At 45.4% G+C, this 25,551-nt stretch overlaps 1 protein-coding gene across 5 annotated transcripts in view; it reads right to left on the minus strand.

Annotated features, from left to right (window-relative positions):
• LOC141162277 (ankyrin repeat and fibronectin type-III domain-containing protein 1-like) overlaps positions 1 to 25,551 on the minus strand; it is a 305,183-nt gene that overhangs the window by 216,978 nt on the left and 62,654 nt on the right. For all 5 annotated transcript variants that reach the window (XM_073648215.1, XM_073648218.1, XM_073648216.1 and 2 more), the window contains one exon: positions 9,586 to 9,800. In XM_073648215.1, coding sequence (XP_073504316.1) covers positions 9,586 to 9,800 — 215 coding nt within the window. The remainder of the gene's footprint in view (positions 1 to 9,585; positions 9,801 to 25,551) is intronic.

The following is a 25,551-nucleotide window of genomic DNA, read 5'->3' on the forward strand; positions in this document are numbered from 1 at the left end:
CCCATGTGGAACAATGGATGAGATTTAGAATTAATTGTAAATTTACAGTATAATCTACAGCAAAATGCTGCAAAAAAATATATATATATCTGCGGAGAGATGAAATCTGCAGCACAATATTTATGTAACACGTGTGAATTTTGCCGCAGAATCACCACGGTTTGCATTGAGATCCGCAGCGGAAACATTTCGCCACCTGTACTTACTTTTTTTTTTTAAATCAGGATTATGAGTATCCGACATTTGGGGTCCTGAAAATAGACTTTTGTGGTCCCAGTTAGACTTTTTTTAAAATATTTTGAACTAGTCCTGCTAGGAAATCCTGAAAACAGGACCTGTTAATGGGCCTTGAGGACTGGAGTTGGGGAACCCTGCCATAGAGGATGAATGGAGCGGAGGTCGATCCTGCTCTGCAATGCACAGCACTCTGCTATCTCAGCCAGTCCCATAGAGGATGAATGGAGCGGAGGTCGATCCTGCTCTGCAATGCACAGCGCTCTGCTATCTCAGCCAGTCCCATAGAGGATGAATGGAGCGGAGGTCGATCCTGCTCTGCAATGCACAGCACTCTGCTATCTCAGCCAGTCCCATAGAGGATGAATGGAGCGAAGGTGCGCATGCTCAACTTCCAGCCCTGTTCTTGGCGAGAAGGGGATGTCACAGGGGGTCCCGCAGTCGGACCAAAAGCAATCAGTAAGGTATCCCCTATCCTACTGAAAGTGATGAAGACCCCTTTAATCATTATTTACAGCACAGCAGATAAACCCTTTAAGATGCTGGAGATTTCCAAGTGTTTGCTTCTCCGATAACTGGTGGAAAATGTATCTCCAGCCGCCCAAGGACGGTCTATGACTTGAAGAAACATTTGTCCTGTCAAGGAAACAGGGTCCCGAGGTGACTAGACTGGGGGTGGCCGCTCCGTTATCCTTAATACCCGCAGGGACCAAATGCTCATACGTCTAGGATTACTCCGATTTAGCTCTAGTCTGGCTGCTATTTACAGACGCAGGACATCACCTGAACTATGTAACAGGAGCCATCACATCAGTTTTCTCAAATTCAAGGCTTACAGCTTCTCTGTTCTTGTGTCCCTATGACAACACTTCCTGCCTGTGCTCTGTGGAATATCTACCATACAACAGCTATGGGGACTGTGACACTGAACTGCATTTCCTGCTTCTGATGACTATCATACAAGCCTCATGCAGCCACCACTAGGGGGAGCTTTCTGGATACACATATATATAACTCCCATGTAAACCTATATGTAGCTGCTCCCTCTAGTGGTGGTAGCCAGAATACCAACATGTATAGAAAAAGTCACCTATACTAATAAATTCCTGTTCCGATGCAGAGAATGAATGTGACAAGTACACGCATAGTGTGAATTGACATCACCACCCACATCAGTTTTCACATCTACACTGACTGGTTAGTGGTTCTGAAAAGATGAAAAGTGTATAATCATTGGGGACCACCGTCAATCAGTAGAATTGGGGTCCTGACCCCAATTCCTTTCCTACTCACAGTGATTTAGCAAATATATGATCACCTCCAGAATGGGGTTAAAGCATCCTCAATTATAACCAGGGATCTTTAGGGATCTTTCTTTTTTTAGAGTGTGGATATACTGCCACCTGGTGGTGACAAAGAGTACTACTAAGAGAACTACTGACACGCTTCTATAATCTACCTAAGAGCATGTTCACATTGAATTCATTTACATAGGTTATTTTCTGGCTGGAAAATCTAAAGAACAAAAACTGCATATTTAAAAAAAAATTCTTATAAATTTTTATTATTCAGTGGTAAAATTTGGAATGTTTTTCTTTTTTTTTTCCAAGCAGAAAAGCCTCAAGAATTGACACATTGGGGGTATGTTCACACTATTCTTTTCACATTGGATTTTACTGTCTGGTTAAAAAGTTCTTGGTATTTTTTTACTGTCTTTTTTGTTTATGGAGTATTTTTTAAGTCAAATTTCAAGCAGAAATGCCCCAAAAATGTTGCTTTCTTTTTCCATATGGGACAAAAAAAAAGTGTGCCTAATAGACATGATTTTACCCTTGACATCAATAAGAAGCTTATTCAAGGAGTATTTGAAACAGTTTTTCATGTGAATTTTGAAGCCGAAAAATAAAAACTCTCTGTGAACACAATCTTGCTTTTTCTTTCTTATAGTATTGCTGAGCGTACTATCCCCAGCATATGGGGTCCCAACGGGTCCGAATTGCTACCCTATGGGTAATCTGTGTGTGGCTGGATAGGGCCGCTCCGCATTATCAATGAGAGAAGTGCAGTACGGCAAGAAGGATGGCTCAATTTTATTTTTCTCACAGAATCAGTGAGCAGGAAATCCTCTGTATAAAATAAAAGACCCCGAAACCCGACCCACTGTAGTGCCAGATCCCTGACATGACCGATACCAGCAGCACCAGCCACAAGCCTATTGGCAAAATTGTGCCGTAACTGCTGCGCGCCTAGGACAATGGCGTCAGACTAATCGATTCATGGGTTTCAGTCCAAAAAAATACCCTAAAAACCAGGAACAATAAATGATCCATAAATCACTGATGTGCCGCTCCGAGTTGGAGAAGGAATAATCAGTGGTTCAGGTAAATCGAGGCAGGACAAATACCAGTTGTCATGACAACAAGCATGCAACCTGGCAACAAGTGCAGGGGCACGGGGGGCTAATACACAGGATCTTTCCTCTAATTCGAAGCCACTCGAAGCCTTTGTTGCCAGTAAATACTTCGCTCCTCACGACCTGGGCTCGGTATTTATGTGAAGGCTCCTTGTCTAATATAACAAACCTCCATATTTGGGCCTTTCGGCAACAGATTTACGTTGCCTCTCAGTCGGCCTCACTCTCAACCTGGGAACAGGGCCGCAATTTAGCGACAGCGAATGGGGCATGTGCCTCCACCACCCATTGGTGGCCACTAGACTTGGTGCAAATAGACTTATAGGACTGTCGGCCATGTCAGCAGTCTGTGGCCGCTGGACGGGAGCCCCAAGGACCACCTCTCACGTGACAGCTCTTGTTTTGGCACAACGTCACATGTGCGTTACTCCACCAAAGAAGAGCCACGGATGACATCTGGTAGGAGTCGGTCCACAGGTCTCCTATCCAGCAGCCACACATTACCAACATGGCCAACGGACCAGGTCCTGAGAATCGATCCGCATCAATTACCAACATGGCCAACGGAGAGGGTCCTGAGAATCGATCAGCACCAATTACTAACATGGCCAATGGACCGGGTCCTGAGAATCGATCAGCACCAATTACTAACATGGCCAATGGACCGGGTCCTGAGAATCGATCAGCACCAATTACTAACATGGCCAATGGACCGGGTCCTGAGAATCGATCAGCACCAATTACTAACATGTCCAACGGACCGGGTCCTACCAATCTGGCCAACGGACCGGGTCCTGAGAATCAATCCGCACCAATTACCAATATGGCCAAAGGACCAGGTCCTGAGAATCGGTCAGCACCAATTACCAACATGTCCAACGGACCGGGTCCTACCAATATGGCCAACTCACCAGGTCCTGAGAATCAATCCGCACCAATTACCAACATGGCCAACGGACCGGGTCCTGAGAATCGATCAGCATCAATTACTAACATGTCCAACGGACCAGGTCCTACCAATATGGCCAACTGACCAGGTCCTGAGAATCGATCTGCACCAATTACCAACATGGCCAACGGACCGGGTCCTGAGAATCGATCAGCACCAATTACCAACATGGCCAACGGACCGGGTCCTGAGAATCGATCCACACCAATTACCAACGTGGCCAACGGACCAGGTGCTGAGAATCGATCCACACCAATTGCCAACATGGCCAAAGGACCGAGTCCTGGGAATCGATCCGCACCAATTACCAACATGGCCAACGGACCAGGTCATGAGAATCGATCACCACCAATTACCAACATGTCCAACGGACCAGGTCCTACCAATATGGCCAACTGACCGGGTCCTGAGAATCGATCCGCACCAATTACAAACGGACCAGGTCCTGACAATCGATCCGCACCAATTACCAACATGGCCAATGGACCGGGTCTTGAGAATCGATCGGCACCAATTACCAACATGGCCAACGGACCGGGTCTTGAGAATCGATCTGCACAAATTACCAACGGACCAGGTCCTGAGAATTGATTTGCACTAATTACCAACATGGCCAATGGACCGGGTCCTGAGAATCGATCCGCACCAATTACCAACATGGCCAACGGACCGGGTCCTGAGAATCGATCCGCACTAAATACCAACAGAGCAGGTCCTGAGAATCGATCTGCACCAATCACCAACATGGCCAATGGACCGGGTCCTGAGAATCGATCAGCACCAATTACTAACATGGCCAACAGACTGGGTCCTGAGAATCGATCAGCACCAATTACCAACATGGCCAACGGATCGGGTCCTGAGAATCGATCAGCACCAATTACCAACATGGCCAACGGACCGGGTCCTGAGAATCGATCCACACCAATTACCAACATGGCCAACAGACCGGGTCCTGAGAATCGATGCGCACCAATTAGCAACATGGCCAATGGATCGGGTCCTGAGAATCGATCCGCATCAATTACCAGCTTACCAACATGGCCAACGGACCGGGTCCTGAGAATCGATCAGCACCAATTACCAACATGGCCAACGGACCGGGTCCTGAGAATCGATCAGCACCAATTACCAACATGGCCAACGGACAAGGTCCTGAGAATCGATCAGCACCAATTACCAACATGGCCAACGGACCGGGTCCTGAGAATCGATCCGCACCAATTACCAACATGGCCAACGGACCGAGTCCTGAGAATCAATCCACACAAATTACCAACATGGCCGACGGACCGGGTCCTGAGAACCGACCTGCAGAATCTTTAGCGGCCGCACAAGGCTCAATCCACCATTTTGACTATTTCTGCCTTCCAGGCCACCTCCTCTCTCTGTTGGCTATTAGCCACAGTCGGGACCCAGGTGGTGCCGGCACTTGCTGGAATAACCAGCTCAATGCAATCATTTATTTTATTATGAGGCAGAAAGGGGTAAAACCTGTCCAGCAAGTGCGTTGCAAGAAGCTTCCTAAGGACGTAAGAGCCAAATAAAAAATAAATATAATTACAAAAAAAAAAAGTTAATAAAAATCAGATTAAATGGCAGGAGACCGGATGGACCTCAGGATTCTCTTCCACTGTCACATTTCATTTACATACATATCTGTGAATTATATTAGCGCCTAGTCTTGTAATCTGCCATTGACGTTAGGTTTAGTGTTCCTTTAAATGTTCCTTAATTAAATATACTGTACTGCGGATGTAGAGAATAGAAATAGTGCTCAGCGAGGTAAGTGGATCAGCAGGTATAATGGAGCATTAGATGACGTTGGTCACTGGGTGCGATGTATTCAGGTACAGCTATTTGTGAAACCATTCCCATAATATTGCAGTATGTTACCATGGGAAACAGCGGACCGAGAGAGGAGGAAGCGAGCGGCGCTCAGAATACAGAACATTATCCACGCTCCGCACCCGCACAGGGACGACACAAATGTCATCAGCTTCAGCACACAGATCCCGGGTATACTGCAGAACACAGGGCTGTCTACAAGTCTGCTCAGCTCCAGACAGAGAGACAGACAGTGAGAGAGAGAGCAAGAGAGAGAGAGGGAGACAAATAAAGAGAGCAAGAGAGAGAGAGGGAGACAAATAAAGAGAGCAAGAGAGAGAGAGGGGGAGACAAATAAAGAGAGCAAGAGAGAGAGAGGGAGACAAATAAAGAGAGCAAGAGAGAGAGAGAGGGAGACAAATAAAGAGAGCAAGAGAGAGAGAGGGAGACAAATAAAGAGAGCAAGAGAGAGAGAGGGAGAGACAAATAAAGAGAGCAAGAGAGAGAGAGGGAGACAAATAAAGAGAGCAAGAGAGAGAGAGAGGGAGACAAATAAAGAGAGCAAGAGAGAGAGAGGGAGACAAATAAAGAGAGCAAGAGAGAGAGCAAGAGAGAGAGAGCAAGAGAGAGAGAGCAAGAGAGAGAGAGCAAGAGAGAGAGAGCAAGAGAGAGAGAGCAAGAGAGAGAGAGCAAGAGAGAGAGAGCAAGAGAGATAGAGCAAGAGAGATAGAGCAAGAGAGATAGAGCAAGAGAGATAGAGCAAGAGAGATAGAGCAAGAGAGATAGAGCAAGAGAGCGGGAGATAGAGCAAGAGAGCGGGAGATAGAGCAAGAGAGCGGGAGATAGAGCAAGAGAGCGGGAGATAGAGCAAGAGAGCGGGAGATAGAGCAAGAGAGCGGGAGATAGAGCAAGAGAGCGGGAGATAGAGCAAGAGAGCGGGAGATAGAGCAAGAGAGCGGGAGATAGAGCAAGAGAGCGGGAGAGAGCAAGAGAGCGGGAGATAGAGCAAGAGAGCGGGAGATAGAGCAAGAGAGCGGGAGATAGAGCAAGAGAGCGGGAGATAGAGCAAGAGAGCGGGAGGAGATAGTAGACAGATAACGAGAGAGAGTTGACAAGAGATAGAGATAACGTGATAGATATAATATATATATATATATATATATATATATATATATATATATATATATATATATATATATATACATATACACACACACACACGCACAGACAGAAATAACTAGAGAGAGATAGCGGTAGAGAAAGAGATAGAGAGGGATAGAGGGAGAATGAAAGGTAACAAGAGAGAGATAATGAGAGAGAGATAAAGAGAGACAGATAGGTAAGTAGTTGGCTATTTACCTGCTTATCCCTCTTCTATCTACGTTATCTACACAGCTATTTACCTCCCCATTTCTATCTCTTTCTCTCTATCCATCTCTCACATTCTCATATCTGTCTGCTGCTTCCATCTTTATGTCTGGGCCCATCACATGGTCCACTAACTACTTACCTATTTCCATGTAAGTAGACACTGAGGTAGAACGCCAGATACAGTAGATGAACAGATATGAGAATGTGAGAGATAAACAGGTAAATAGATAGAAACAGATAGAAAAGGGAAGGTCAATAGATAACTATGTAGATAGATACCCGATAGATAAATATAAATAGGTAGATGACTAAATAGACACTAGGTAGATCGATAGATCGTTAGATGGGCAGACTCACCAAGAACTTTCCTTTACAACTCTCACAACAAGACGTTTGCTCCACAAAATTTAAATTATAAACAGTCCTTACCCCAAAACACAGCTTTCCCCTCCTAAACATCCCTCCGTTTTGCCTCTGCAGCAATTAGTTGACACTGAAGTGTCCTACGACATCTCCTTACAGACTCTTTGTGCGGTCAGAGAAATGATTATGTCCCAGGAGAGAAACAAAAATTTTTCGCCAATTAATATTGAGTCATAGGAAAGCTCGAGGTTTTCTCTCCGATTCTAAATCTTTCAACGCCAGCTTCGTCATCCAGGAGGAAAGGATTCTCCTCTACACACTTTGCAACCTCAACGAGTGGAGGACTATCTCGGAATAATTTTTGTCAGCCGCTATGAACAAGACAAGGTGGAAGTCACCTAAAACATCTCTGATTTTTCCTTAATGAGACGTCATCATAAGATGAAATCCAATGGATTCTCCTGGGAGGTTCTGATGGTCCAAATGGAAGTGAGATGTTTCCCCAAAGCTGCAGGAGTATACATGGATTTTGGAATATTCTTTGTAGAGCAATTGGTGGTCTTAGGTTTCATGGAAGTGTAACTGGAGAACCTCATTACAGCCCCAGAGCTGGTAATGAGCGTGGATAGGAGGGTAATAAAGGGCTATCAATGTCCGGATCGGGTTACTGCTAAAGTACAGGACACAAGGTACAGGCATTAAACTTTAAAGAACTCTGTCAGAAAATTCAGCTGTCACCGGCCCTATCGTTGAACACTTGTCCCTTCATTATCCAGACTAGAAAAACAAATAGAAGAATAGAAAGGTCTGAAGACATAATGTGGGGTCAAAGATGGAGGGTTATAAAGGCAGATACTTGCTAACTGTCTGTAGAGGTCCAGTACTTACTAACAGTTTAGATCACAATGACCAAAAAGAAGCAGGGGCTGGAATATTTTCTACTAAATTAGGCCTTTTGGGTCTTTTCTCCTGGGGTATTTCTAGCGAGAATATGGTAACACATGGGTCCATGACAAAATTGAACACAAAGAGTCAAATATGTGGCACAGCCTTGGCTTACTTAAGTCAAAAGTGTCTCCTCGGCGTTGGTGGTACATCACTCTCCTCCCAGTTTGGGAAATAGTTGTATAGACCCCAGAAGCTGGAGATGAAAGTGGTGGGACCACAAGATCAGAGTCCTACATGTCTGGAAGCATTAGAAAAAGAAGCTACACAACTAGAGACTTGTCTTGACCCAGTCGCTAACCTCAGTATCCACTGTTAGGAGACGCTATCTCAACAAGTTCCCAGAAAACTAAAGCCACAATATGGAAAAACCATGTTCTTGAGTGCAACCCACATCGTATGGTCACTAGAAAGTGAGAGTGAAAGAATACTTGGGTGTCTGGCATCACATATGGCCACAGTAGGAGAAATACATTTGTTTTTTAATGCGCCCCATCAGGACCCTTACCTATTTAGTAGAACACACACAGGCTACAAAGAGTGTCTTTCAGTCTGGAGGACATGGAACATCCATACATTACACTGACAGACTATTGATTTCAGTAGGAAACGTGTAATGCCTTATTTCACCTGCGGAGGCACTGTAGGGAAACTCAACACTTAATATTGGGTTCTCCAAAAGATCACAGTTGATCACTAGGGATTTCAACACTGGTGCAACTTATGATCAGCTTCTTGTTAGTGGAAACTTTAAATAGTTATATTGAAAGTAGAGAACCCCTTTAATTAAGCAGAACAGATACCAATAAGATCAGGCCCAATCACTGCAGTATATACTTTATGCATATCGTTTAGGGTCATCGCTGCTGAAATCTGACCTCATTCTTTACTCCGTCGTGGACATAGCCCCTCTCCTATAAGGGATAATAGCCGACCACAAATGGGGGGATAACAAGCACTTCATATTTTTATATGGATATTCTGACATATTTGGCAACGCAAATTATTATAATCATTAATAACAGTTATTTATAGATAGCGGCCATCTTACTTATTCAGTGGAAACCAGCTGTGCCAAAAAATGTTAAGACAATGAGGCATAATTGTGATTCCAGCTCTTGAGGGTGCGATGGGCATCTGCACCACTGCAGAAGTTTGCAGAGAACTTTTTTGACTTCTGCCCACTAGAGACTGAAAGTTTTTTCAGTCCTGGATATAATTAGTGATTCAATTCTTTACTGTTATTAAACGACCTCTGCTTGAAGACAGTGAATGGGAACAATCTCATGAATACCTGTACAGACCCAATCCTGCTCACAGCTGAAGTTTTGGTACAATCGTATGCAATACAGCATGGTGGGGTCTACACTGAGTTTTTATTGTCTAAATGGAAAGAAGACAATTGCCAATCACTGACAGCAAGCAGAGATCTATAGGCATTATTGATATAAATGGGAAGAAAGGATTGCGATGAGTTACTTACAAACTGCCTCCTCAGCTTGCTCTTCACCTTCGGTCCCTGGGTGTCTGGTGGGTGCAGGGGGTAGTGACAAGAACCAAGGTGGTTGTCTATGGAGATGCTTTTCCGCATGTGAAAGGAGCGCTGCAGAATTAGACGCTTTTCCTCTGGAGAGGAGAGGAGCGTGGGACCCAAACCACCGGTGTTCATCAGACTTTCTCCAGTCCGCCATGAGTTTACTGGGATGAAAAAAGCAATAAGACAAACAGATTAGTTTAAAATAAGATACTAATAAAGCTGGCCATTCACACTGGAACAAAGTCAGCCAAACACACTAAATATGGTGTAACCATTCAGGGACTCTATAGGAAGGGCATATTGAATTTAAAAATGCCTGATCATTTTCTTCAGTGGTGTCTGTCAGCGACTTATTCTCATTTCCGGATTCAGAATATACAAGTGCTTCTCACAAAATTATAATATCATCAAAAAAGTTAATTTATTCTAGTTCTTCAATACAAAAAGTGAAACTCATATACACCGCGTGCAGAATTATTAGGCAAATGCGTATTTTGATCACATGATACTTTTTATACATGTTGTCCTACTCCAAGCTGCATTGTCTTGAGAGCTAACTACCAATTAAGTAAATCTGGTGATGTGCATCTCGGTAATGAGGAGGGGTGTTGACTAATGACATCAACACCCTATATAAGGTGTGCTTAATTATTAGGCAACTTCCTTTCCTTTGGCAAAATGGGTCAGAAGAGAGATTTGACGGGCTCTGAAAAGTCCAAAATTGTGAGATGTCTTGCAGAGGGAGGCAGCAGTCTTGAAATTTCCAAACTTTTGAAGCGTGATCACCGAACAATCAAGCATTTCATGGCAAATAGCCAACAGGGTCGCAAGAAGCGTGTTGGCCAAAAAAGGCGCAAAATAACTGCCCATGAATTGAGGAAAATCAAGCATGAAGCTGCCAAGATGCCATTCGCCACCAGTTTTGCCATATTTCAGAGCTGCAACGTTACTGGAGTATCAAAAAGCACAAGGTGTGCGATACTCAGGGACATGGCCAAGGTAAGGAAGGCTGAAAAACCACCACCTTTGAACAAGAAACATAAGATAAAACGTCAAGAATGGGCCAAGAAATATCTTAAGACTGATTTTTCAAAGGTTTTATGGACTGATGAAATGAGAGCGACGATGGATGGGCCAGATGGATGGGCCAGAGGCTGGATCAGTAAAGGGCAGAGAGCTCCACTCCGACTCAGACGCCAGCAAGGTGGAGGTGGGGTACTGGTATGGGCTGGTATCATCAAAGATGAACTTGTGGGACCTTTTCGGGTTGAGGATGGAATGAAGCTCAACTCCCAGACCTACTGCCAGTTTCTGGAAGACAACTTCTTCAAGCAGTGGTACAGGAAGAAGTCAGTATAGTTCAAGAAAAACATGATTTTCATGCAGGACAATGCTCCATCACATGCATCCAACTACTCCACAGCGTGGCTGGCCAGTAAAGGTCTAAAAGAAGAAAAAATAATGACATGGCCCCCTTGTTCACCTGATCTGAACCCCATAGAGAACCTGTGGTCCATCATAAAATGTGAGATCTACAGGGAGGGAAAACAGTACACCTCTTGGAGCAGTGTATGGGGGGCTGTGGTGGCTGCTGCACGCAATGTTGATCGAAAACAGATGAAGCAACTGACAGAATCTATGGATGGAGGCTGCTGAGTGTCATCATAAAGAAAGGTGGCTATATTCATCACTAATTATTTTTGTTTTTGCATGTCAGAAATGTTTATTTCTAAATTTTGTGCACTGATATTGGTTTACCTGGTGAAAATAAACAAGTGAGATGGGATTATATTTGGTTTTTAAGTTGCCTAATAATTCTGCACAGTAATAGTTACCTGCACAAACAGATATCCTCCTAAGATAGCCAAATCTAAAAAAAAAAAAACACTCCAACTTCCAAAAATATTAAGCTTGGATATTTATGAGTCTTTTGGGTTGATTGAGAACATAGATGTTGATCAATAATAAAAATAATCCTCTAAAATACAACTTGCCTAATAATTCTGCACACAGTGTATTATATAAAGTCATTACAAACAGAGGGATCTATTTCACGTGTATATTTCTGTTAATGTTGATGATTATGGCTTACAGCCAATGAAAACACAAAAGTCATTATCTCAGTAAATTAGAATACTTTATAACAACAGCTTGAAAATGTTTTTAAAATCTGAAATGTTGTCCTACTGAAATGTATGTTCAGTAAATGCCCTCAATACTTGGTCGGGCTCCTTCTGCAACAATGCGGCAATGTGGCATGGAGGCGATCAGCCTGTGGCACTGCTGAGGTGTTATGGAAGCCCAGGTTGCTTTGATAGCAGCCTTCAGCTCGTCTGCATTGTTGGGTCTGGTGTCTCTCATCTTCCTCTTGACAATACCCCATAGATTCTCTATAATAGATTCTCTATGGGGTTAAGGTCAGGCGAGTTTGCTGCCAATCAAGCACAGTGATACTGTTGTGTGTAAACCAGGTATTGGTACTTTTGGCAGTGTGGACAGGGGCCAAGTCCTGCTAGAGAATGACATTTCCATCTACAAAAAGCTTGTCAGCAGAGGGAAGCATGAAGTGCTCTAAAATGTCCTGGTAGACGGCTGCGCTGACTTTGGTCTTCTCATCCATCCTCCCAGTGGATGGCCATGGAACAAAGAGGTGGAATAAGATTCTACAGGTGAACAACTGGCTACGTCGATGGTGCCGTCAACAAGGATTTGGATTTCTGGATCACGGAATGAATTACCTATACGATGGACTACTTGCTAGAGATGGGGTGCACCTTACGAAGACTGGAAAACATGTATTTGGAAGTCGCCTTGCTGCACTCATCAGGAGAGCTTTAAACTAGAACAATGTGGGAAGGGAAGCAAAAGGCCAGAAAAAGCCATACAGCTGACAAATACTATTGAGATCTCTGCTACTGGAAGTGGAAAGGAAGAACAAAGACAAAACAATTTAAATAATAAAAATATGGGAGGAAGAGAAACCAATCACAAACTAAAATGTTTTTATACAAATGCACAAAGCATGGGCAACAAACAAGGAGAATTGGAACTACTAACGCAGGAAAAGGAATATGATGTCATTGGAATCACTGAAACTTGGTGGGACGATACACATGATTGGAATAAAAGGCTAAAAGGATACAACTTATTTGCAAGAAACAGACTTGATAAACGAGGAGGAGGTGTTGCATTGTATGTTAGAAAAGCGTATATCTGCACAGAGATTGAAGCTTCAGAGACTGGGAGTTCTGTGGAAACTGTTTGGGTAAGAATACAAGGAGAGAACAACGGAAAGGACACCATTGTAGGCATTTACTACAGGCCACCTGGGCAAGCTGAAGATATGGATGAACTCTTTATGTATCAAATGACCAAGTTCTCCAAAAAATATGACGTAGTGGTCATGGGAGATTTCAACTATCCAGACATTTGTTGGGAATCTCTCTCAAGTAAAACTAACAGGTCAAGCAAATTCTTATCCTCTCTTGCTGACAACTTTATCTTCCAAAAGGTAGGGGAGAAAACAAGGGGATCTGCTACTTTGGATCTAATCCTTATAAACAGGGAGGAAATGGTTGAGGAGGTAAAGGTGGCTGGGACCATAGGAGGCAGCGATCATGCTATTATAGAATTTTGGATAACTAGAGGAGGAAGACATGTAAAGACTCAAACTTCAAGGTTAGATTTTAGAAAGGCAGATTTTAAGAGATTCAGAAAGAGAATAGGAGGGATCCAGTGGCTGGATGTCCTTAAGGACAAAAATGTCCAGGAAGGATGGGAAATTTTTAAAAATGAGATTCTCAAAGCACAATCGTTAACAATCCCGAAAAGTAGGAAGAATGGAAAGCATTTAAGGAAACCAGGATGGATGAACACAGAACTTAAACACATGCTAAAAAGAAAGAAAGAAATGTTTATTAAATGGAAAGAGGGAGGCATATCTAAAGAAGATTATAATGCAGTCTGCAGATCCTGTAGGGCACGTATCAGGTCAGCTAAAGCTGACAATGAATTAAGGCTTGCAAGAGATGTCAAAAGCAATAAAAAAGGATTTTGGGGGTATGTCAAAAGTAAAAGAAAAGTCAAAGATGCTATAGGATTTTTACAGGATGAAAATGGAGAAATGGTAAGAGAGGATGTTGAGAAGGCCGAACTTTTTAATTCCTATTTTGCATCTGTTTTCTCTCAGAAAGAAAATGTAACATCAACTGATCTTCACTGTCCTTTTAAAGGAATAGAGGAATCCAAGTTATCTGTAAACAGAAAGATTGTGAGGGAATATTTAGCTAACATAAATGAGTTCAAGTCTCCAGGTCCAGATGAATTACACCCCAGAGTACTGAAGGAGATCGTAGAAGAAATTTTAGAACCACTCTCCATAATCTTTGAAAATTCTTGGAGAACAGGAGAAGTCCCAGAAGACTGGAGAAGAGCAAATGTTGTTCCTATCTTCAAAAAGGGGAAGAAGGTGGACCCAGGGAACTATAGGCCGGTGAGTCTGACTTCTATACCAGGAAAGATCTTTGAACAAATTATTAAACAACATGTATGTAAGTACATGGATAAGAATGAAGTGATTAACCAGAGTCAGCATGGGTTTGTAACTAACAAGTCATGTCAGACTAACTTAATTTCCTTCTATGACAGAATTACTGACTGGGTGGATCAGGGAAATGCTGTAGTTATAGTATATCTTGACTTCAGCAAAGCATTTGACAAAGTATCTCACACCATCCTTATTGAAAAAATGACCAAGTATGCAATGGACCAGGCAACTGTTAGGTGGATTCATAACTGGCTTAGTGATCGGACTCAAAGGGTGGTTGTAAATGGCTTCACATCCAGCTGGATGAATGTCTCAAGTGGGGTACCACAGGGCTCCGTCCTGGGACCTGTATTGTTCAACATCTTTATCAATGATTTAGATGAAGGAATTGAGGGTAAACTGATTAAATTTGCTGATGACACAAAGCTAGGAGGGATAGCTAATACTAGAGAAGAGAGAGAGAGAGGATTCAAAAAGACCTAAATAAACTGGAGCAGTGGGCAGCAACCAACAGAACGGTTTTTAACAGGGAAAAATGCAAAGTACTACATCTGGGCAATAAAAATGAAAAAAGCATATACAGAATGGAAGGAATAGAGCTAAGCAACAGTACATGTGAAAAAGACTTAGGTATACTAATAGATCATAGACTAAACATGAGTCAACAGTGTGATGCAGCAGCAAAAAAGGCAAATACAATTCTGGGATGTATTAACAGAAGCATACAGTCTAGATCACGTGAAGTCATTATCGGTCTTTACTCCTCTTTGGTCAGACCTCATCTGGAATACTGTGTACAGTTTTGGGCACCACATTTTAAAAAAGACATAGACAAACTGGAGCAAGTTCAGAGAAGAGCGACCAGAATGGTGACTGGTCTGCAAACCATGTCCTATGAGGAACGGTTGCAGGATTTGGGAATGTTTAGCTTGCAAAAAAGAAGACTGAGAGGAGACTTAATAGCGGTCTACAAATATGTCAAGGGCTGTCACATTGTAGAAGGATCATCTTTATTCTCATTTGCACAAGGAAAGACTAGAAGCAATGGGATGAAACTAAATGGGAGGAGACACAGATTAGATATTAGAAAAAACTTTTTGACAGTTAGGGTGATTAATGAGTGGAACAGGCGACCACGAGAGGTGGTGAGTTCCCCTTCAATGGACGTCTTCAAACAGAGGCTGGACAGACATCTGTCTGAGATGATTTAGTGAATCCTGCTTTGAGCAGGGGGTTGGACCAGATGACCCAGGAGGTCCCTCTACCATTCTATGATTCTATGATTCTATGAAAACACAGTGGACCTGCACCAGCAGATGACATGGCGCCCCAAACCATCACTGATTGTGGAAACTTCACACTAGACCTCCAGCAGCTTGGATTGTGACCTCTCCACTCTTCCTCCAGACTCTGGGTCCTTGATTTCCAAATGAAATGCAAAATTTACTTTCATCTGAAGATAACACCTTGGACCACTGAGCAACAGTCCAGGTCTTTTTCTCCTTGGCCCAGGTAAGACACTTCTGCCGTTGTCTATTGGTCATGAGTGGCTTGACACAAGGAATGCGACACTTGTAGCCCATGTCCTGGATACGTCTGTGTGTGGTGGCTCTTGAAGCAATGACTCCAGGAGCAGTCCACTCCTTGTGAATCTCCCCAAAATTTTTGAATGGCTTTTTCTTAATAATCCTTTCAAGGCTGCGGTTATCCCGGTTGCTTGTGCACCTTTTCCTACCACACTTTTTCATTCCACTCAACTTTCCAATAATATGCTTGAATGCAGCACTCTGTGAACAGCCAGCTTCTTTAGCAGTGACCTTTTGTGGCTTACCCTCCTTGTGGAGTGTGCCAATCACTGCCTTCCGGACATCTGTCCAGTCAGCAGTCTTCCCCATGATTGTGGAGCCTACTGAAACAGACTGTGGGACCTTTTTAAATGTTTAGGAAGCCTTTGCAGGTGTTTTTTGTTAATTATTTTAATTTACTGAGATAATGACTCTTATGTTTTCATTGGCTGTAAGCCATAATCATCAACAGAAATAAACACTTGAAATAGATCACTCTGTTTGTAATGACTCTATATAATATATGAGTTTTAGTGTTGAGCGAACATGCTCGACACTGCTCGGTACTTGCCCGAGCATCTCACTACTCGGGATGTTCGGCGAGCACCGAGCATTTTCGGGTTACTCGGGCGGGAGCTCGGGTCTCGGCCCTGCATGTTTGGCGCTCTTTACAGAGCCAATGAACATGCAGGGATTGCCAGCCAGTCAATGTAATGCCGCAGCCATGTTGGTTGTGGGCATTACAGTGATTGGCTGGCCGCACTGCGTCACCTCGAGTATTAAAACCGGGCGCCGCCATCTTGGACACAGTCGCTCCGGATCAGACAGTGTAGGGAGAGTGCTGCTGAGCTAGGGAGAGATTTATACTGCGAAATAGGTAGTGTGGGGTCTCTAAAGCCTACAAAATCAAACAAACAGTCCTTCTGAGGACTAATATCCATCCCAGATATCAGGCAGGCAGGCTGTAATAGAGACGCAGTGGTTATACCAACAAACACTGCATTACAGTCCTGTGTGCTGCTGCTGCTCAAATTGCTCCTTTTTTTTTTCATTTAAATCCTCTTTTTTTTTTTTTTTTCCCTCAGTCAGACTGTACAAATACCAGTCTTATTAACCTTTTGGTATTCCCCCCCACAAAAAAAATTGAGTGTGTCTGTGAGTGTTCAGACACAAATATATCTGTTTAAAAGAGTCTTGTTTCGGCCAGATAACTAGAACTGTGGTTTTGCAGTTCCACGGTTCAAATCTCTGTATTATCCGCTTTTTTGCCTTTTTCCATAAAAAAAAAAAAAACAGTTTGAGTGTCTCGCTGACTGTTCAGACACAAATATATCTATTTAAAAAGAAATTAGAACTGTGGTTTTCCTCTTCCATGGTTCAAATCAGGGTGTTATTCACCTTTTCGCCTTTTTTACATAAAAAAAAAACAGTTTGAGTGTCTTGCTGACTGTTCAGACACAAATATGTATGTTTAAAAGATTCTGGTGTAGGCCAGAGAGCTAGAACTGTGGTTTTCCTCTTCCACGGTTCAAATCTGGGAGTAATCCACCTTTTTGCCTTTTTTTACATAAAAAAAAACAGTTTGAGTGTCTTGCTGACTGTTCAGACACAAATATGTATGTTTAAAAGATTCTGGTGTAGGCCCGAGAAATAGAACTGTGGTTTTCCTCTTCCACGGTTCTAATCTCCTTTTTGCCATTGATTGTGCGAGTGTAAGCTATTTTACTTCATTTACAATGGGCAAGGCGCGTGGCAAGAGATGTGGAACTGAACGTTCTGGTGATGGTGCGTGCAGAGGACGGGGCAGTGGCCAAGGTGAAAATGTGCCACAACCAACAGCCACATCTTCTCGCTTCCAGTTCTTGACCGAATTACTAGGGAAGTACACAACAACACTACTATTGCCAACTGATCAGTGTGAACAGGTTATTAACTGGATAGCAGATAATACTTCCAGTCACCTGGGCACCACCACCTCCGGTCTGTCTTCCACACGGTCAAGTCTTAGTAGCCGTGAGTCTCGACCGCATACTCCTCCTCACCCTGATGCTCCTTCCTCCCACCATGCCGAGTGTTGTCAGACAGCAACTGATCCCACACTTGGACACTCTGAAGAGCTGTTCACTGGTCCATTTCTATATTTGGGCCCCTTGTCTGCCCCGCTTGTAGTGGTGGAAGAGGAGATCCCATGTAGCGATGGCCAAATATTTGAACAGCCACGGCCACAGGAAGGCGACGCTGGCAATTTGTCCCATGAGGTGTACAATGACGAGACACAATTGCCACGAAGTGAGGAGGAGGACCGTGGTGTGGAAGATGAGGAGGTGGTGGATGATCTAGTAACTGACCCAACGTGGCAAGAGAACACGCAGAGCGAGGCCAGCAGCACACAGGGGGAGGGAGGCAGAGTACCCCAACAGGCAGGAAGAAGCAGTGTGGTGGCCGCAGACAGAAGGCGGGCAACCGTTCCCCGTAACACCAACACGAGGGACGTTGCCAGTACAACCGGTAGGTCTTCCAGAGTCTGGAATTTTTTTAAAGACTCTGCTGATAACACCAAAAAGGCCATTTGTACCACCTGCCAGGCCAGCATCAGCAGGGGTGACAAAACTACCAGCCTGACCACCACCAGCATGATCAGGCACATGTCAGCAAAGCACCCGACTTTGTGGGGCGAACCCCAGGGTCCACGACCAGTGTCAGCGGGTGTCACCACTGCTTCTTCCGTTGTTGTGCGTGTAAGAGAACCCCCTGTTGTGCGTGCAAGGCAATCCCTTGTCCATACTGCATGCAAAGATGTCCCCTCCTCTCAGTCTTCACTTGTTATGGCAGTTTCTCAAGAAACAGCATCAACGTCCACGTCCCACCGCAGCGTTCAATTGTCCATATCCCAGACCTTTGAACGAATGCGCAAATTCGCAGCCAACGCCCCACAGGCCACAGTCCTAAATTCGCACATTTCACGACTGCTTGCGTTGGAAATGCTGCCTTTTAGGCTGGTGGAGACGGAATCCTTCCGCAACCTTATGGCTGTGGCCGTCCCTCGGTACTCGGTCCCCAGCCGACACTATTTTGCCCAGTGTGCCATCCCCGCACTAAACAAGCACGTGTCCCAAAACATCTGCCGTGCCCTCAACAACGAAGTTACAGGGAGAGTCCACCTGACAACGGACACGTGGACACGTGCTTGTGGCCAGGGAGGGTACATCTCCCTGACGGCACACTGGGTAAACATAGTGGAAGCCGGGACCCAGTCGGACCTTGGGACGGAACACATCCTCCCCACACCGAGGATTGCGGGCCCTATGTCAGTCAGAGTAGCCCCCACAGTGTACAGCTCCTGCGCATCCTCCTCCTCCTCCTCCTCCTCATGTTCAGCCTCCATCTCAGATATCACCACATCAGTTACAAGCTGGAAGCACTGCAGTACTGCCTCAGCCAAGCGGCAACAGGCTGTGCTGAAACTCATAAGCTTAGGTGATAAACCTCACACTGCTTGTGAGTTGTGGACAGCTGTGAAAGAGCAGGCAGATCTGTGGCTGAGACCACTGAACCTACATCCAGGCATGGTCGTGTGTGACAATGGCCGGAACCTGGTGGCGGCTCTGAGGAGAGGCGAGATCACACACGTACCATGCCTGGCTCATGTGCTTAACCTCGTGGTTCAGCGGTTTCTTAAATCGTACCCCGAGTTGCCAGATCTGCTCGTCAAAGTACGCCGCCTGTCAGCTCATTTTCAGAAGTCGGCTACAGCTTCCGCCGCCCTTGCTGTGTTGCAGCAGCATTTGCAGCTTCCGGCACACCGACTGGTGGGTGATGTCCCCACACGTTGGAACTCTACCCTCCACATGTTGCAAAGGATTTGTGAGCAGAAGAGAGCAGTTGTGGAGTACCAACTGCAACAAGGCCGTCGATATTCAGGTCAGACTCCACACATATGACCTCAGGAGTGGACCTGGATGTCTGACATATGTACCATCCTGACAAACTTTGAGGAGTCCACCAAGATGGGGAGTGGCGATGACGCCATCATTAGCGTCAGCATCCCACTTGTCTTTCTTTTGCAACGCTCTCTGCAGAGAATTAAAGAGGAGGCATTGCAGCCAAAGTATGATGAGATGGATCAAGAAGCTGTAGTGGGCGATTACACACAGCCCAGCCTCATCTCATCCTAACGTGCATTGGGGGACAATGAGGGAGAGGAGGAGGAGGAGGAAGAACAGGAGCTGGTATCATGCGCTGTAGACGGTAGTACCTGTACAACTGTCATACCGTCGGTTCAGCGTGGGTGGCTTGAGGACAGGGGGGAGGAGGAGGAGGAGGAGAGCATGGTCAGTCGTCATCTTGGTGAGGACACGGAAGTCTTGCCCGCTACCAGTCTGGCACGCATGGCTGACTTTATGTTACGCTGCCTTAACCAGGACCCTCACATTGTCAAAATGTTGGGTGACAGTCATTACTGGTTGGTGACACTTTTAGACCCCCGCTACAAGGAGAACTTTCACTCTCTTATTCCTGAGGTGGAGAGGTCTACAAAAATGGGGCAGTACCAGAAGGCCCTTGCTGCAGAACTGTTAAAAAAATTCCCATCTGAACACGCTAGCAGCAGAGGTCACAGTTCGTTGCCCAACCAAGGCGTACAGGCGAGAGAGAGGCAAAGCCAATCCAGCAGGGGCAGGGGAACACTGTCAACGTTCTGGGACAGTTTTCTGACACCCGCCCAGCTTACAGGCCCTGAGGCGTGGGCTACTCTCACAAGGAGTGGAAAGTTTCAAAAGATGGTGAGGGAGTACCTTGCCGACCGTACCAGCGTCCTCCGTGATTGCTCTGTGCCTTTTAATTATTGGGTATCCAAGCTGGACACTTGGAATGAACTCGCTCTGTACGCCTTGGAGGTCCTGGCCTGCCCTGTCGCTAGCGTGTTATCGGAGCGTGTTTTTAGTGCAGCTGGAGGAATTATAACTGATAAGCACACTCGCCTGTCAACTGACAATGCTGACAAGCTGACCCTTATCAAAATGAACAAGGGCTGGATTGGGCCAGACTTCTCATCACCACCAAATGACAGCAGAGTAACATAAAGTCAAATCCACTGTGTTATTTCGGGAGGTGTATTCCCATGCACCGCTTCACACCCACACATGGGTATACGCTTCTTCATTTCGGCTGTTTTTTGCTCTTCTCCTTATCCTCAGCCTCCACCACCACTATACCACCAGGGTGACCGTGGTCCGTGTTGCCAGCATTACAAGTTCCTCCGTCCTAATTTTTGGCAGCTTTTGCTTGGAAGGCATAGGCAAAGACTATGGGAGACCCACTCCCCAATAATGGGAATAATGTTTTTAATATGCTGTACTGCATGGCTCTTGTAATGGGCATTGCAAGTTCCTCCGTCCTAATTTTGGCAGCTTTTGCTTGGAAGGCATAGACAAAGACTATGGGAGACGCACTCCCCAATAATGGGAATAATGTTTTTAATATGCTGTACTGCATGGCTCTTGTAAGGGGCATTGCAAGTTCCTCCGTCCTAATTTTGGCAGCTTTTGCTTGGAAGGCATAGGCAAAGACTATGGGAGACTCACTCCCCAATAATGGGAATAATGTTTTTAATATGCTGTACTGCATGGCTCTTGTAAGGGGCATTAAAATCGTCTTTTTATTCCACTGGGACCTCCACGTCTCTTCCAAGGGGCATTGATATTGTCTTTTTATTCCACTGTGACCTCCACATCTCTTCCAAGGGGCATTAAAACCATCTTGTTAAGCTACTGTAACCTCCACGTCTCTTCCAAGGGGCATTAAAACCATCTTGTTAAACCACTCTGAACTCCACGTCTCTTCCAAGGGGCATTAAAACTGCCTTGTTAAACCACTCTGAACTCCATGTCTCTTCCAAGGGGCATTAAAATCGTCTTGTTAAGCTACTGTGACCTCCACGTCTCTTCCAAGGGGCATTGATATTGTCTTTTTATTCCACTGCGACCTCCACCACTCTTCCAAGGGGCATTGATATTGTCTTTTTATTCCACTGGGACCTCCACGTCTCTTTCAAGGAGTATTAAAACTGTCTTGTTAAGCTACTGTGACCTCCACGTCTCTTCCAAGGGGCATTAAAACAGTCTTGTTAAACCACTCTGAACTCCACGTCTCTTCCAAGGGGCATTAAAATCGTCTTGTTAAGCTACTGTGACCTCCACGTCTCTTCCAAGGGTCATTGATATTGTCTTTTTATTCCACTGGGACCTCCACGTTTCTTCCAAGGGGCATTAAAACTGTCTTGTTAAACCACTCTGAACTTCACAGCTCTTCCAAGGGGCATTGAAATGTTGTTTTTAATTACCTCTAACCTCCACGACTCTTCCAACGGGCATTGCATTTCCTCCTAATTTTAGTCAGCTTTTGCTTTTCAATGCATAGGCGAACACTTAGGGAGACCCACTCCCCAATAATGGGTAGAAGGTTTTTAGTACGCTGTAATTCACGTCTGTTTCAAGGGGCATTGCAGTTCCTCATAATTTTTGGAAAGCCTTCCATTCACTGCTTAGGCCAACAGTGTACAGGAGACCCAGTTGTTATAAATGGAAAAAACGGTTTAGTTAAGGCCCTCTGACCTCCATGTCACTTCCAAGGGGCATTGGAGTGCCTCGAAATTTTTGGTAGGCATTGCACTCACTGTATGCCCTATAACTGTGTAGCCGAACCGCTCCTTTTGTTACAGAAACATATCCTACAAGACATATCTGGTTGACTGGCCTGATATTGATGTGAATGGTCCCTGTTCCTCCTGCTCTTTCTCCTTTGCCACTACCTCATCCATCATTCATCACCTGAAGCTTTGTTTTAACGGGAGTCATAGAACTGGGATAGTAGCAGGAAAACATCCAGCAATCCTCGGAGGAGGTAGGATATGCGCCAAAATGCTGACCACCTCAGGCCTAGCCGCTACTACATACATGCGCTTGCATTCCAAGGAACAGAAAGCTAAGGAGATGGATGGCCTCATGATCATGAACAATTTACTCGTTGTGTAGGAGGCCGACAACTGCAACTGTCTACCTTCTGAACTTTGTGTTGAAGCCTGATTGACCCAGGATCCGCAATCCTCTATGTCTGGAGGACGTGTTGCATCCCAGTGTCAAACTGTGTCTAGGCTTCCACAATATTAACACAGTGTGAAGGTGTCAGTGAGATGGACCATCCCTGGCCACATTCACTTGTCCACGTGTTTGTGGTTAGGCTGTCCTTCCCACTAAATGCACTGGGGAGGGCACAGGTAAGGTTTTGGTATGCGCGCTTGTGTATAAGGTGCACCGGGACAAGTAGGGGCGGCTGGGGGCCGTGTGTGGGCACCCGGCCGCGGGGCGGTTGGGGACAGAGTATGGACACCCAGCCGCCCCGACGCAGCCATGACATGGTGGCCAGATTCCGCCTCCACATGCCTAAAAGGCCCAATTTCAAGTGCAAGCAAGCAAGCAGTATGGTATTGCAGCCTGGGGGTGGGTGGGTGGCAGGCTGCATACTTGCGCTTGCATTGCAAGGAATGGGGAGGTACAATTGAACACTGCCCTGGGACAAGGACTTGAACGGGGATAGTTGCAATTCTGCAATGACAGGTGCAGGGCGGGAGGCATCTTCGCATGTGCCATGAACAGGGGGTTGGCGTGTACACACTACAGCGGAATAAGCTGTCCTTCCCACTAAATGCACTGGGGAGGGCACAGGTAATGTTCTGGTATGCGCGCTTGTGTATAAGGCGCACCAGGACAAATAGGGGCGGCTGGGGACCGAGTATGGACACCCGGCCGCCCCCCTGGCGGCTGGGGACCGAGTGTGGACACCCGGCAACCGGGCGGCTGGGGACTGAGTATGGATACCAGGCAGCTGACGCAGCCATGACATGGTGGCCGGCGTCTACCTCCGCAAGCCTAAAAGGCCTCATTCCAAGTGCAAGCAAGCTAGCAGTATGGTATTGCAGCCTGGGGGTGGGTGGGTGGCAGGCTGCTCACTTACGCTTGCATTCCAAGAAAACAAAGCAGATGCTAACTTCTATCATCATCATCATGCTCCTCACCTTGGCACTCTCAACTCCCCTGATGGAGAAGCCAGGGCCCACCGGAGGAGTCTGGTTGTCTGGTGGGCTCGTCCAATGCTGCCCTAAAGCAGGCCAGGCTAAGAAAAGTGTGGGGAAGGTTACCGGGACAAATAGTGGGGGCTGGGGACTGAGTATGGAGACCTCGCTGCCAAAGCAGCCATGAGGTAGTGGTCAGCTTCGGCCTCCTTCAAACTAAAAAGGCCCCATTTCAAGTGCAAGCTAGCAGTATGGTATTGCAGCCTGGGGGTGGGTGGGTGGGTGGCAGGTTGCACACTTACGCTTGCATTCCAAGAAAACAAAGCAGATGCTAACTTCTATCATCATCATGCTCCTCACCTTGGCACTCTCAACTCCCCTGATGGAGAAGCCAGGGCCCACCGGAGGAGTCTGGTTGTCGGGTGGGCTCATCCAATGCTGCCCTAAAGCAGGCCAGGCTAAGAAAAGTGTGGGGAAGGTTACCGGGACAAATAGTGGCGGCTGGGGACTGAGTATGGAGACCTCGCTGCCGAAGCAGCCATGAGGTAGTGGCCAGCTTCGGCTTTTTCCAAACTAAAAGGCCCCATTTCAAGTGCAAGCTAGCAGTATAGTATTGCAGCCTGCGGGTGGGTGGGTGGTTGGCTGCATATTTGCGCTTGCATTGCGAGGAATGGGGGAGGTACAATTGAACACTGCACTGGGACAAGGACTTGCACGGGGATAGTTGCAAGTCTGCATCTTCTGATGCGGCAAAGATCACTTATGATGGGCACACTTTTAGGCAGTGACCTGGGTGTCAGAGATGCTTCCAGGGGTCTTCCCCATGCTGTTCCCATGTCTTTTCAGCATTGTATGCATGTGTCACACAGCACATGGCCAGATAAGGTTGTAAAATGTTAAAATTACATTTCCCGGTGAATGCATTTGTCACGGTTGAAAGGAATACAAAAGTGTAAAAACGCATAAAAAAATGCTACTTGTGAACATAGCCCAAGGTGTGGAGGAGTATTTTTGTTTTTGGTTATTTATTTTACCTTATACACAAGTCTTTACCCTGGAAAGGAAATTCCTTAACATATTTCACAGGAAAACAGTTTCAGTTTAGTTTTTGAACGTTTTATTGTGAGCCCGTAAAAGTGGCTTAATACCTCTGACCACGTTGTTGACAGCAGTGACCTGGGGGTCAGAAATGCTTCCAGGGGCGATCCCCATGCTGTCCCCATGTCATTTGAGAACTGTCACTATCGTTTTGGGCACCTTTTAGGCTTTCTACAGACTGCCGGGGGTGCCACCGCAAAAATGCTCGGGTCTCCCATAGACTAACATTGGGCTCGCTGCTCGGGTCGAGCACCCGAGTATCACGGTGAGCTCGGTCCGAGCTTCGAGCACCCGAGCATTTTAGTGCTCGATCAGCACTAATGAGTTTCACTTTTTGTATTTAAGAACTGAAATAAATTAACTTTTTGATGATACTATAATTTTGTGAGAAGCACCTGTATGCACGATTGGCCAAACCGAGCATGCATGTGCATGGAAAGATCAGGAGAAATAGCAGGCACATTTATCTGACAGCAATTGAAGGTATGGCCAGCTTAGCGGTAAAATTTAAAGAGGATCTATCACTTTCCAAGAAATTTCATGAGACCAAAAGATAAAATCTATTTCTAATATACTGTATATCATGAAGGTAAAAAAAAATCTCAGCAAATTTAGTGATGGTTGTTCTGACCCTT

Source organism: Phyllobates terribilis, unplaced genomic scaffold, assembly GCF_046119375.1.
Source record: "Phyllobates terribilis strain yellow unplaced genomic scaffold, ASM4611937v1 Scaffold_9__5_contigs__length_417890890, whole genome shotgun sequence".
Classification (NCBI taxonomy): Eukaryota; Metazoa; Chordata; class Amphibia; order Anura; family Dendrobatidae; genus Phyllobates; species Phyllobates terribilis.